The sequence below is a fragment of the Theobroma cacao genome, chromosome 10, assembly GCF_000208745.1.
Source record: "Theobroma cacao cultivar B97-61/B2 chromosome 10, Criollo_cocoa_genome_V2, whole genome shotgun sequence".
Classification (NCBI taxonomy): Eukaryota; Viridiplantae; Streptophyta; class Magnoliopsida; order Malvales; family Malvaceae; genus Theobroma; species Theobroma cacao.
The window spans coordinates 7,206,207-7,220,188 of record NC_030859.1 but is presented as its reverse complement, the minus strand read 5'-3'; the positions used below and the strand labels follow the sequence as shown (position 1 = coordinate 7,220,188).

Genomic DNA, 13,982 nt, shown 5'->3' with positions numbered 1-13,982 from the left:
CATAATCAGAAACAAAACATCAAAATACCCAAGAATATATGATGGTTCTCACTAAAGTATCCATCCAAAGATACTTAATAAAAATAACACTCTTAATTAATGAAGAATTTCAATTAAAATCAATAGCATTATTTGACACAAGAACATATCAAAATTGTAATATATGAACCATTTCTGCCCTGGTGGTGGCTTTTTGTTTTTTTCATGCTCTTTGTTATTTGGTTTGTAATTTTTTTTACATGCGTCATGTATATGTTTAATTTGAAAAGTCCAAGTGTTTTTCTTGATTGTTTGATTTATTTATTTATTTATTTTTGGGATAAGTTCCTTCTTTGTTTATAATTTTTTTTACATGGACGATATATATGCTGAAAATTGAATTTTTTCTTTAATTGTTTGATTTTCTTTTTAATGTTTTTTAATTTTGGAGCAAGTTAATTTTTTTTTCAATTAAAAAACTTGATAGTAATAGATCTTAATTCTGATGTTAGACTGGTGGGTCATGAAGGAAGGTTCTCAAGCTCAGTGGAGGTTTGCACAGCCCGGATCAAGTCATCAATCATTCTCCGCATCTCTACTAACTCAGCTTGTTGGGGCTGATTGCCTCTACCTCGACCTCTACCTCGACCAACCATAGTATTCTAGCTCAAATCCTTATAGGATAGTAAGATCGTTTGCTTTGATACCACTTGATGTAGCCGAAAAGTTTATGGCAATTAAAACTCAACAATTAGGGTTAGAATAAGATTGATTGTGTTGGAACAATAGAAAGATAATTTGGTTTTTTAAAGAAACTTCTTGAATAAATATTTAAAATAACAAAAGATGATGATAATAATCTTCTATCTAAGATCACCTATTTATAATAGTTAAGATAAATCCTAATCAAATAGTAATCCTAATCGTAAATGAAGACTTAAAGTACTAAAATTATAATAAAAATAGCAAAAAAAATCTCAAACTTAATAAAATAAAGAAAATAAAATTCTAAGTCAATGAAAATATTAAATAAAATAAAATTCTCGATGCGCCTGCATCAAAAGATCTCTAGCCCAATGGAGGGAACTAGAGCAAAGGTCTCTGGCTCAGTGGAGGTAGTGGAAGGAACTGAAGCAGGCCCAGTGGGTGGGAAGGGGAGGAAACTAGAGCAGGCCTAGTGGGTGGACGGGGAAGGAAAAGACTAACGTGACGCCAAGGGTCTATTTGTTTTAAACACACAAAACCATAAGTCTATCCTCAGCTCGACCTTTTTCCTCCTTCGGCTAGATTCATCTGCTCTGCTGGTGCAATCCGGGTCCTTTCTCTCGGTGCTGTGCTGTGTGTTTTCATTAGAGGTATTTTCTGCTCTCCCCTTGATTAATACCTTTTTATGCTTTTATTGATACCTTTTTAATGTTTCCTTTTGTTATTAAATTTGATTCTAGGCATTTCTATTTATAACAATGTGACTTGATTCTAGGCATTTCTATTTATAACAATTTGATGAATGGGTATAGTGCTATCATGTTTGCTCCTCTTTTTCAATGTATAATTTTGGGCTTTGCCATGGGATGTTAGCACGATTGAGACCTACAACTAGTTACGGGAGAGAGAGTGGAGTTTAAGTTAATGTATAAGGAGCTAAAACCATAAAGGCATTGTTTATTTTTAAAATGAATGGGCTGGAGTGAGTTCTTTATTTTAAAGCTAAAAAGGTTAGCCCTTTAAGTTAAAAGAGGCAAACTTTGGTCTGTCGGTAATTTCTAGTCTTCTTTTGTTCTAGAACGCTCTTTCAGCCTCTCAGAAAACTATCCCAAACGACCTCCCTGTTGCTTTAGGTTCTGTTACACTGATTTGGAGTTTGGGAAAATTAGGAAATTAATAACTAAGGTGAGGTTGAATTTTTCAGAGGTTGGAGTTTCAGTTTTGTCAGTTTTTCATTATTGCTTTTGTTTATCCTACAGCTAAACCTACATTTTGGATTTTGGAGTTAGGTTGGTCTTGATCCAACCACCAAGGTAAGAGTTTCATTTCCTAGAAACTTGAATTAGTGCGTTTTAGATAATTCAAGTTTAGTTAATTCTGGAATTTGGAAAACAGAGGGAATCCGAGCTATGATGATGGAATGTTAGGGAGTTCTGAAAGTTCAAAGTAATTGTGGGTGAATAGGAACTAGTGATTTGATTAGCTGGTGGAAAAGACACTTGGTCACGGTGAGTGGGCGTTAATTTTGAAAATTATTCTGATGTGCAAAGATTATGCATGCAATGCATTTTTGGAAATTTCAAGGCTAGATATTTATGCTTATGATTAATATCTTATCTGGATATTTGAAACATTTGATATATATATATATATATATATATATATATTTCTGAAAATGGGAAACAAGCTGTTTTCTAGTATTTTAAACTTCAAAATGAATTTCCAGCTTGTTTTGTTTTGCTTAATGATGCCTGCTCGCTGTTGATGAACATCTACTCAATATTTGATAAGCTTTCTTTATTTTCAATTTGGCTGCATACGAACATGGTTCCCTATGCACTTCCGAGGTTAGGGCATTTAATTAGGTTTTGACTTGGTAACTTCTGAGGTCTACCCATGTGTCCTGTTTTCTGTTATAAACCTGATTTTGGCTTGAACAGTTTGAAATCTGATTTGTAATATCAGATTTAGCCTAGGAGGCTCAGATTGTGAATAAGTTTCTATCATTGCCTGTGAATGTTTGAGACTAGATGTGCTCTATATTGATACTTGGCCTATTAAGCTTGTTACATGCCCATATAAATAAATGTCGAAATTCTATAAGTATATATATTGTATATTTGCTATTGAGGCTGTAGCTCATATGGAGCTGGATATTGATTCTGTCCGATGGGTTAGTTCCGGACGTGTCCATTGATCCAAAGTGATCAAAATATGTTCCAGGGAGAACCTTTCCCCTGTTAGCTTAAAAGGTAAGCTTCTGATCTGAAACACCTCTGAGGTTAACTTTACTCAAATTAAAATCTTATTTAATATGCTTGATTAAGCCTCTAGGAGAAAGCTTAGAATCTATTATGTTGAACTCACAGTTCATGAATTAAATAACCTGGTACGAATCTGGTTTTATAAAGATTAATGAGGATTATTAATTTTGGGTGGAGTGTTAATGGAAATCTATCTGTATTTTGATGCTTTGGGGAACTGTTGAGCTCTAGTATGTTATATCTGAATTTTTGATCCGCTTTAGTTAAGTACCCTGTAGCATGAAGATCGACCCCCAGTAACAAAGAGGTCGATCCCCAGATCGCTATATTAGTAAGACATCTTGTGTAGTATATGCAACTATGCTTAATGAGTTGACCATGAATCTTGTTGTTTAAGGTGGATGAACTGGAGGTGATAATTTAGTAAGGCCTTAGTGTGAAGTTTCTACACATTTGAACGTCGGAAAGACATGGTTGGCATCAGAATTAGCTTAAGACTAACCTTAAGTTCTGCCTTGCCTAGCCTAACACCCCTGAATCAAAATAACTAATTATGAATTTGATTCATTAGGCAAAGGAGTTGGGATTATCAATGATGGTAGAGCTTGAAGTGAGACTTTATGTATTTAGGGTTATGGCATATAATTAGAGCCATATTATCTAATGATTAAATGTTTATCAGCCTTGGAATAGGTTCTATAGGTTATCAAGGATCGACCCTTAACTAGCCATAGGTCGATCCTCCATATACTGGAAAATTAGCTGTGTTCTATTAGCCCTTGCATCGACCCCCAGCAATAGGGAGGTCGGTCCTTGGCTCATTAGGACTTAGTCAAATTCTGTTTAAGGGGGATTGACCCCCAATCATGTAATGGTCGATCTCGGACCCTTGATTTCAGTGACTTTGAAATAATAAATGGGTTATAGGTCTACCCTCTTTTTTAGTATAGCCTATGTTATATATATAATTTACATCATTTATGCTCATGTTATGCATGTTTCTGAATCTTGGTTTTATATTAAGCGTGCATCTGTTCCGTAGACTGATTTTGGCATCTGGTAGGCACTCTCAAGTGTCCACTCCGCTGGTCTTTGTTTAAGTCTGCTTTTGGTTTGTAGGCAACCATTTTGGCGAAATGGTGTATAGTTGTTCTATTTATTATGCAAACTTTCTGTATGTGTAATATGCATTTTTGTTTTCTGGTTAAGCACAACGACGCGTTGAAATAAGTGCCATAGTGCAATGTTGTAATGGATGTTTATATTAATGTTATATAAGCAGATTTCAACGTGCTCCTTTTGTGTAAACAAGTGTAATATTAGTTTATTAGTTATTCAGACTTTCAAAGCCGGTCCTTAGGTGAAGCCACCCAAGCAAGGGCTTTAAGCCCCCAATTTGAGGATGCCCCAAATTTCGGAGAGATTTATAATTTTATAATAATTATAATATAATTAATTATATTAAAAATATATAAAAGTAAAAAATAATTAATAAAATTATTTGTTCTCTCACTTTTCTAATTAAATGCCTAATAAATTTTAATTTTTATTATTTCTTTATTTCTAGAATGCTATTAATTCTCAACTATATTCTCTTATTTCCAATCAACTAACAGTCATATGTATTTAATCTTTAACTATTTTTTTCTCACTTATTTCTTTTATTTCCAATCAACTCATTTAATGATTTTCAATAGCTATTTTTTTTCTATATATAAAATTAATTATTATTTTTCAATGTATAATATTTACTTTTGAATTTTTCTTTTCTCATTTACTCTTTTTTTCTTTAACTTCAATTTTTTTTCAAAGAATACATAAGAAGTCTGTTCTTTTATTATTTTCATAAAGTCGTGAGTCTTATTTGTGGTTTGCAATAAGCATTCAACAATTAAGTATTATTATTTTAATTTTTACAAATTTTTTACTTTAATTTAGAATTTATATTATATTAAAAAAAATTTGATTATAAAAAGTTTAATTAAAAATTTTACATCTAAAAAGTTAGAAGAATAAAATTTTAATAATTTTTTTTTAATTTTAATAAAAAAAAGTTTCATTTGAATATTTCACTTTATACCTTTGAATTTAATGAGCCATCTCTGAAGACTTTTTACAGACGACGGGGGAGATTCACAGGACCTTCAACATCAAGAATGATTTCACCCCTGAGGAAGAAGGGAGAACCAGTGGGCATTTGAGTGAGGTTAGGTGGGAGAACCCGTGGGCATTTGAGTGATTGGAAAGCATCGAACATTGGATTTTTCTTTTAGTTATTTTGAAATATGCTTTAGTTTTTGGTTTAAAGGATTTTATATGAACCTCCCTTATCATCATGATATATTACAAGTTTCATATTTCCATGTCTTTGGCTACTGCCTTTTAACTCTTCCATACATGAATGCTCGGTTATTCTTTAGTTCTTTTGTTTGATGGTGGTGATTGTGTCTGTTAATATCATGATTAATTTGTTCTTACTTGTATATGGGATTGGCAGACTTTTTTGTGATAATTAGAAAAAAAAATTACAAAAACGCAGAGATGAAGAAACAGAGAAAGCATTACGGATCTTTTTGGGGAGTTGGATGAATTGCGAATAATGATGAGAAGATATCAGGATTTCATAATTTTTTTTTCTTAGTTTTTTGTAGATCTAGGAATATCTGAGTCGATTTTGGAAAAATTACCCCGATCAAGTCTTTTTTTTTGTTGTTTATGATGGTGGGATCGGGAACTTTTTCCTTCCTCCACGTTTAAAGAAAACTGCTTGACAATTTTAATTGTCAGCATTGACCAGCGACGGAATATCACAAGCCTGTCAGAGAGCCTTGTTTGATTCATATAGGAATATCATGTGAAGCAGCTTCCAAATATAATTTTATAATAATATGTTGACAGATTATGTTGCATAAATGACCAGCTGCTTCACATTTGATTTGGTATCCTCTGTTGGACCTTTTGTCACATTTGTGTTAGGCCGGTCAGGATAGTAGGTTGCCCGGCTGAGTTTGAAATAACAAAATATGTTATTCATGCGATTCAGACAAGAATAATGTTCTAGCTGTTCAAGTATTAAGAGGGAGTGACGGGTCTTACCTTGAAGACCGGGGATCATCGGTGGTTAGTCGGTATTCACCGTGATGTGCTTCTCCTTTCTAAGCCGCAGGCTATAACTCTGTTCATCTTCGTTATTGTTGCTACTTTTTCACTGTTATGGTAAGTTTTTGGACAGTATATGTCACAGGGAAGCACTTGAAGCCTCATATGTGTATCAAACTGTTTGCAGAGACACCACACATTTTAAGTTCTTTCTTGCAGTCTGAGGTGGCCCAATAAATTTAAAAGTTTAAACCGAAATATTCAAATGAAGTTTTTTTTATTAAAATTAAAAAAAAATTATCAAAATTTTATTCTTCTAACTTTTTGAGAAGTAAAATTTTTAATTAAACTTTTATAATCAAGTTCTTTTAATATAATATAAACTTTAAATTAAAATAAAAAAATCTGTAAAGATTAGAGCAATAATACTTAATTGTTGAATGTTTATTGCAAACCGTAAATGAGGTTTACGACTTTATGATGATAATAAAAGAATAGACTTTTTGTGCATTTTTTGAAGAAAAATTGAAGTTGAAGGAAGAAAGAAGAATTTAAGAGTAGATATTATACATTGAAAAAAATTGATTTTATATATAGGAAAAAAATAACTGTTGGAAATCATTAAATGAGTTGTTTGAAAATAGGAGATATAAATGAGAAAAAATAGTTGTTGGAGATTAAATACATATAACCTTTAGTGGATTGAAAATAAAATAATATAGTTGAGAATTAATAGCATTATAGAAATAAAGAAGTGATAAAAAATTAAAATTTATTATACACATAATTAGAAAAGTGAAAAAACAAATAATTTTACTAATTATTTTTTACTTTTATATATATTTTTTAATTTTTACATATTTTTAATATAATTAATTATATTATAATTATTATAAAATTATAAATCTTTTCTAAATTTGAGGCCTCTCCAAATTGAGGGCCTAAAGCCCTTGCTTGGGTGGTTTCACCCAAGGGCCGACTATGCTTGCAGCTTTCTTTTTCTGTCTTTTTTTTAACATGAATTGCTTTTACTTTACTGGTGAAAAGGTTGTTCTTGAAATATATCTATAATTGACGAATGCAAACTAATTTATATATCAAGAATATCACAGGAGAATTGATTGCAGATCCGGCAATAAGTTGGAAGTTTTTGTGCACTGATGATTATGCCACTTACAATGAAGTTTATAGGAGAAAATAGTAGGCGTTTACTTGGGCGGTTTCCTAGCGTGGGAAAGTTTGGCAATTTATCTCTTTTTCAAGGTTGGAGTGCTTTAGCATTTTGTCACCTCCAAGTTGATTGGTCCTTTGAGCATTTAGACAAATGATAAAAGCTGGGTTAGATTTGTCATAGGCCTTAGGTCATTACATGAAACAGGAAAATAAAAAATGGCAAATCATTTAAGTAGATTTTTTAAGAGGAAAGCTTAGTTATGATGGCTGTAGTGTTGTGAAATTTGTGGAGTTTAGAGTTGGAATTAGGTGATAATGAACAACGGCATGTTAAATACTGCTTTATGGTTTAGGACTTTGCAAAAATTTGTGTCAGATTTTTGTCAACTAATGTCAGATTGATAAGTGTCTCATGATGGAAGTTGATTCTGTTGTATGAGTATCGTGTTGTCTGTGTTGTGGTGCTTATTATGCATGGATAATTATGTAGCACTTGGTGCTTATTTATTTGAACTGCTATACTTTCAAAATAGTAGGCATTTACTTGGGCAGTTTCTTAGCTTGAGAAAGTGCTGTCAATTTATATCTTTTTTGGGGCTGGAGTGCTGTAGCATTTTGTCACCTTCAAGTTGGTTGGTCTTTTGAGCATCTAGACAAATTATAAAAGCTGGGTTGGATTTGTCATATGACTTAGGTCATTACATGAAAAGGGAAAAGAAATGACAAATCATTTGTGTATATTTCCAAAGAGGAGGAAAGTTTAGTTATGATGGCTGTAGTGATGTGAAATTGGCAGATTTTAGAGTTGGAATTAAGTGACTGTGAACGATGGCACGTTAAATACTGCTGTACATTTTATGAACTTGCAAAAATGTGTAAGATTTTTGTTAACTATTGTCTGATTGATACGTGTTGCATGGTGGAAGTTGATTCTATCATGCGAGTAGCATGTTGTCTGTGTTATGGTGCTTGTTATGCATGGATAATTATGTATTTGCAGTTTCACTTGGTGCTTTTTTATTTTAAGTGATATAACTTTATTTAAAATGCTAATATATTATAGGAGAAACATCAAAGTCTCTCCTAAAGGATTTCATATCCTGAAATACAAATGGAAAGGTTTTCTTGTGCAGATGACATCCAACGTGAAAATGTATTATATCAAAAATGCACTACAACATAAACCGGTTTTAACTACACTTTTATTTTTGCATTTAAAGAATTTGTCATAGTATTTGGACTTTAAAATTTAGATGCATTTTTTTTTTTGCAGCTCATAAAAAATTTAATTAGAAAAATTAACTCTTACATCTTACAATCTCTCTTTCTCTCTAAATTAAAAAAAAAAATCAATTATTTGGTTCTTCCTATTTTTCACTTTTCATACTAAACACAAAGAATGAAAAATATCTTTCTTTCTTTCTCTTGTCCTTTACTCACCTTTTTTTTTTTTAGTTTTCGAATTTTTCTTCCTTGTTATCAAACATTTGATAGTTAAACATTTGATATGGTTAGTTGTGTGTTTTTTAATCTCATTTTTTATTTTGTGTGATGATTTAGTCAAACAAGCACACCATTGTTTTGATGCAAACTTCGCAGAACAGAGCACCTAGAACGTTTGTGGATTATGATTCTATCAGTCAAGCTATGGACGGTATGCTTTTTGTTTACTGTTGCTTATGTTATCTTTGTTTTTGTTGTTGCTCATATTATGATTTTATCAGTCAAGCTATGAATAGGGGTTTGGAGGTGGAAAACAAAGCAATCAAAATTGAGCTTTATGATAGGATACATATACATTTCATACATTTTATAGAGTTCCTATTGCATTAGTTTTCTTGAAAATAGCTTCTATTGCAGGCAATGGACTATACCTTTTGGAAGTTGGCTTGTGGAGTTGAGAATGATTTTTAGATTTGATTGTGCATATGTCTTTTTTTCTCAAGAATGTATGTCCAAAATTGTTTATATTTCTGAGTTGCATTAAGAGGAAATGAATTAGTGTGGTTTCAATATGATGCACTAGATGGAATCCCCTCTCTTCTTCCTTTCCATCATTTAAAAGATTTGACAATTTTAACACTATATATTATTTGCCGTGTGCAGGTATACGTGGACTATATGAAAGGAAACTTAAAAAGCTCAACCCAGCAACTCAAAACATCACGTATGACATTGGTGTTCTTTACAATTTTATTGATGGCCTTGCAGATATGATTGCCCTCGCATATGACTCTCTCTCTCTTCCTCCGCCTTTTTCTGGTATGTTATATTGTAGATATAAGTGCCATGTATTGTCTGTTATATTGCGTGTTTACTGAGCCATGTGTCAATCAAGTGTTACAATAACTGTCTTTCAAAGGCATGAATTTGTCATGTAAAACCTGACCTTAAGGAATAAGTATGTGTTTTCAGTCCATGAGTTACGATGGATTATTTCTTTTTCTGCTGAAACCCAGATTGGTTTGTGAATGAGTTTTGTCCAACTTATAACAATAGGTATGCCTTATAACAATAGAGGGATGATTGCTTTTGGAGGCTTCTTGGCATTATCCCTGTCTGCCTACCTTTGAAGACTCGTGGGGGTTTTGACTGGAATGATTCATTTGTTCGATTAGGGAGGTTGTCGGTCTGGGCCACATAGGCTACTCACTTTTTTCACTCTGGTTGAGTTTTACTAGTATTAGACTTTTGTGTAGGGGTTTTATTCAGAACTCTGCTTGTTTTTTGAGATTATACGTGTTAAGATGCTGCCAAGTGCTCCTTGAGCAGCTGCTACTTTTGTAATTGTACAGAACAAGCTCTTCTCAAGATAGCTTTATGCTAACAGGAGTCTCCATGTTTGAGACTCCCCATGGCATTACAGTTTATCTATAATAAAAACTCATCTTTCAAAAAAAAAAAAAGATATGCCTTATTGCTATTAATTTAGATTTTAGAGAGATAATAAGAGGGGTTTTTTTTTTTTGGTTTTGCTTTTGCTTTCTTGCTTTGGAGACGGCAGTTACAGTTCCTCTTTGTCCTTCATCGCAAAAGAACTGGTTTTATCTATTTAAGAGAACTTACATTAGTGGCCATAGGTTAATTTGTCAATTTGTCTTCATTTTGAGTATTGTTGTGACTGCAACCTTTTTTATATGCTTGCTGAATATAAGTAGGCATTGTTGCAACTATGTAATAGCATGATATGTCTTCTTCTCTGGTCAGCATTAGAGTATTACACTCAAATTTTTCTTGTTTCATCTGGTCTTCTCTCTGTAATTTTTAAGGCACAAACACTAAATATGCTATTCTTGAGGAGTCTTAGAAGTCTTCTTGTTGAATTATTTGATACAAATGACTTGAATTTGAAAATATGGTGATTTACTGAATGCTGGGATATTGATGTCGAATGATGTAAATAGTGCCAATTCATTTACCACTTTATGGAAAAAGTTCCACTATCTTGAATGTCGTGATCCCATGATTGTTTGTTGTGGACAATTAAGATTACTGTGGTGGAATATCGAAATAGTTATCAAAGATCTTGAAATTGATTGATTTTGCAGTCAAATGGATGCCTTTTCACCATGTGATAAAAGAGAGATTACCCCATATTGTACACGTTGTAAAGACCTTGAGGGTCCATGTTCCAAGTTGAAAATGGTTTTTGAGACATTTAACTTTTGAGGCATTAGTTGCTGCAATTTGATTTTAGAGGCACTTTGTGGTTTGTGAGCATTTTGTTTCTATCATAAAACTTATTGGATGTTAGAAGGTTATATGTGTCTCTATTTTATAGCTTTTAGCTGCACATTTTATATGCTACCATATGATTTAAGATTGCAGTCATATAGTATACAGCTGCCCTTTAATTTTGCTGTTGAATCCCATAAATAAGTGCAGCCTTACTTTTCCATACATTGGCTAAGGCTGCACTTAGAAACTGTGCAGCCTTAACCTAAGGCTGCACATTTTTCACCAATAGCTGCAATTTATTTTGCAGCCAAAGGTGAAAAATGTTGTAGTGATGGCCAACTCTTGCTAATAACATCCATTAGTTTAGTACAGAATTTCTTTTGAGGGCCCATGTGGTTGTTGCAACTCTTAAGTATCATCACATGCTTTTTCTTATGAACTTGGCTGACTTTATAATTGACGTGTTTGTAACATTTGTGAGTGAAATGAGTAATAACTAGTAGGATTGCACTACGACGACATTGAACTTGTTGGAAGGAGACTACAACTTGTGGAGTAAAAAGGCTTATGTCACTATTGCCTTCTGTCAGTTTGCTTTGCCCTAATTTTTGGCTTTTGTGGAATCTGTGCTAGTAATCCTAGATCTTTTCTAGATTAGATCCATTCTATACTACAATGGACCGCCTATGGAACAAAAACTTACAAGAACCTGGTGCCAATTATTTGTGAGAAAGAAAAAGAAACATTAAGTCCTGATCTTATATATTTATTCTCAGATTTGTCATTTTTTTTTTAATTTTCTTTTAGATATTGCGTAATTTTGGCCCATTTATTGTCATCTTATATATCCTTGCATAATAATACAGAACAATCTAACCTTTATGCAGGTCTTCTTTGCAGATTACTTTTTCAAATCAAACCTGGCTTACAATTTCTCTTATGCTGGTATACAGGTAAGATTTTCTTACGGCAAGGGTATCCCAGGCATTTTTTGGAATCTTAATTGCAAAATTAAATGTGCCTTGAATTCAAGCTTTGTTGTTTTCGGTTGTATAAAGAACTTGATCCAGTTATGTTCATCTGTGATCATATTTGTTGTTGGTATGTGCATCTCAAATTAAGATATCAACTTGCCTGGTGATACAAGTTAATTGATTTTCTCCCTTATCTGAAGCTTACTGATAGATCATATCTCTCACTTCTGTAAGTGTTGCAACTTATCACCTTGAGAGACATGGTATAATAAGATGAAAGTGTACCATGGTTCTAAATCTAGGGGACAATATTTTCAGATAATATCCTCTAATGGGACTGTGCCATATTTGATATTGAATGCCTAGTTCCTATAAGCCATGTAAAAATATTGCATTGCAACTTAACTACTAAATTATTATGCTTCTGAAACTTTGTATTATATGTTAATACTTAAGACTCGCTTTTAGTTTTGCATTTTGTTTTGAGGTGTCGTGAAGTGTTCTTTCTCCTCTCCTTTTGCCAGTTCTCCTGACTAAGCCTGACATTTCCATAACCAAAATAGGATGGAGATCAATGGGTCGGCTGGTGTGTCTGAGAATGCTGTAGATAGGATTGTTGTGAAGAGTTTCTGAACCTACAGAAGTTTCTAATTATTTCAACTGCCATAGTTGCACACTTGCGGGGCTTCATTTTAACTTCATTCAGATTCGTAGCCAGTGATTTAGCAAAACATGGCCATTTTGACACTGGAATAGAGTTATGCCACTATGTGATAGAACAAAAGCATGTTGGATCAAAGAGGAAAAGTAGGGAGCCTATGCATAGGGTAGGAAACTTTGGATCTAAGAAGAGTGGTGACACTTTTATCATGCATGACATTGTGCTTAATGCAATCACTAAGCAGTTATGTAGTTTCTATTATAAAGACCATAAGGCCTAATAGGTTTCAATTTTGATAAATTTTACATTAAGCACATCAACTTTAAGAGTTGGCGAGAGTGATGATGAACTTCTTATTATATAACAGGTACGTTCTTTGGAGTTTTTTTCTTAATGTTTGGAAAATAATTGATAATTGTATTATCTTTTGGTAGAAAAAATACTAGAGAGTATTTTGATGTTTCATTTTTTTGGAATCATGAAAAACGGACGAAGTTTATGAAGGAGATTTATGATTTTATTTAGACGGACGACATATGTATTGGCTTTCTAATTTTGACGAATATTTTGATAACTGTGATTGGGTGAATCCAATACCCGATGGACCTTATAAATCACTACTATAATATGTTAAGACAACAGAGGTAGTTTATCATATTGTAGTACTGATTTATAAGGTCCATCAGATATTGAGCTCATTTAATCTCAATTATCAAAATATTCGTCAAAACTAGAAAGTTAATACATATGTCGTTCTGTCCAAATAAAATCATAAATCTCCTCCATAAACTTAGTTCGTTTTTCATGATTTCAAAAAAATGGAACATTTAAAATACTTTCTGGTATTTTTTTTTATCTAAAGATAACACAATTATCCATTATTTTCAAACATTAAAAAAAAAACTTCAAAGAACGTATCTGTTATATAAAAAGAGATTCATCATCACTCTCGTCAACTCTTTGGAGTTGGTGTGCTTAATGTAAAATTTCTCAAAATTGAAGCTCCGTATCTCTTGAAAAAAAGAACGAGGATGCTGTTGTGATTTGACAGCATCCATCATCTTTTTGAGATCAGTAATGTTTGACTCAATTTTTATAGGTCCTACATAAAAACACATAAAGAATTGTTAACATGTGAAAATAAAATAAAAATGAAACAGTAATAGAAAATGCTATTTTTTTTTCATAGTGTAGAATTTAGGTTGTTCATCTATTACGGCAATACCATTTAATAGATTTTCATGAGAATAATGAAGATAAAGCTTCAAAGATTATCCTATGGGAAAGAGAAAAAGAAACGTAAAATTTAAATGAACTATCAATCAAAACAATTATCCAAGAATAGTTGAAATATTTAACAATAATTGAAAATTTTTTTGAATTTATCTACGATATAATCCTACCAACTTGCTGAATCCCCTTGAAATCTGTCATACAACTTAGAATATC

At 32.4% G+C, this 13,982-nt stretch overlaps 1 protein-coding gene across 8 annotated transcripts; it reads left to right on the top strand.

Annotated features, from left to right (window-relative positions):
- LOC18587190 (enhancer of rudimentary homolog) lies at positions 1,044-12,787 on the top strand. Of its 8 annotated transcripts, none has more exons than XM_018129709.1 (7): positions 1,046-1,334; positions 1,944-1,997; positions 2,080-2,192; positions 8,781-8,874; positions 9,327-9,482; positions 11,786-11,851; positions 12,397-12,787. In XM_018129709.1, the coding sequence occupies exons 4-7, from the start codon at positions 8,805-8,807 to the stop codon at positions 12,477-12,479; spliced, it is 375 nt and encodes a 124-aa protein (XP_017985198.1). In that variant the 5' UTR covers positions 1,046-1,334; positions 1,944-1,997; positions 2,080-2,192; positions 8,781-8,804; the 3' UTR covers positions 12,480-12,787. The 8 variants fall into 8 exon arrangements, with proteins under 8 accessions (XP_017985197.1, XP_017985198.1, XP_017985199.1 ...); XM_018129712.1 differs by having other exon boundaries at positions 1,047-1,334; positions 9,327-9,447; positions 12,436-12,787; XM_018129714.1 differs by having other exon boundaries at positions 1,047-1,334; positions 11,799-11,851; positions 12,436-12,787.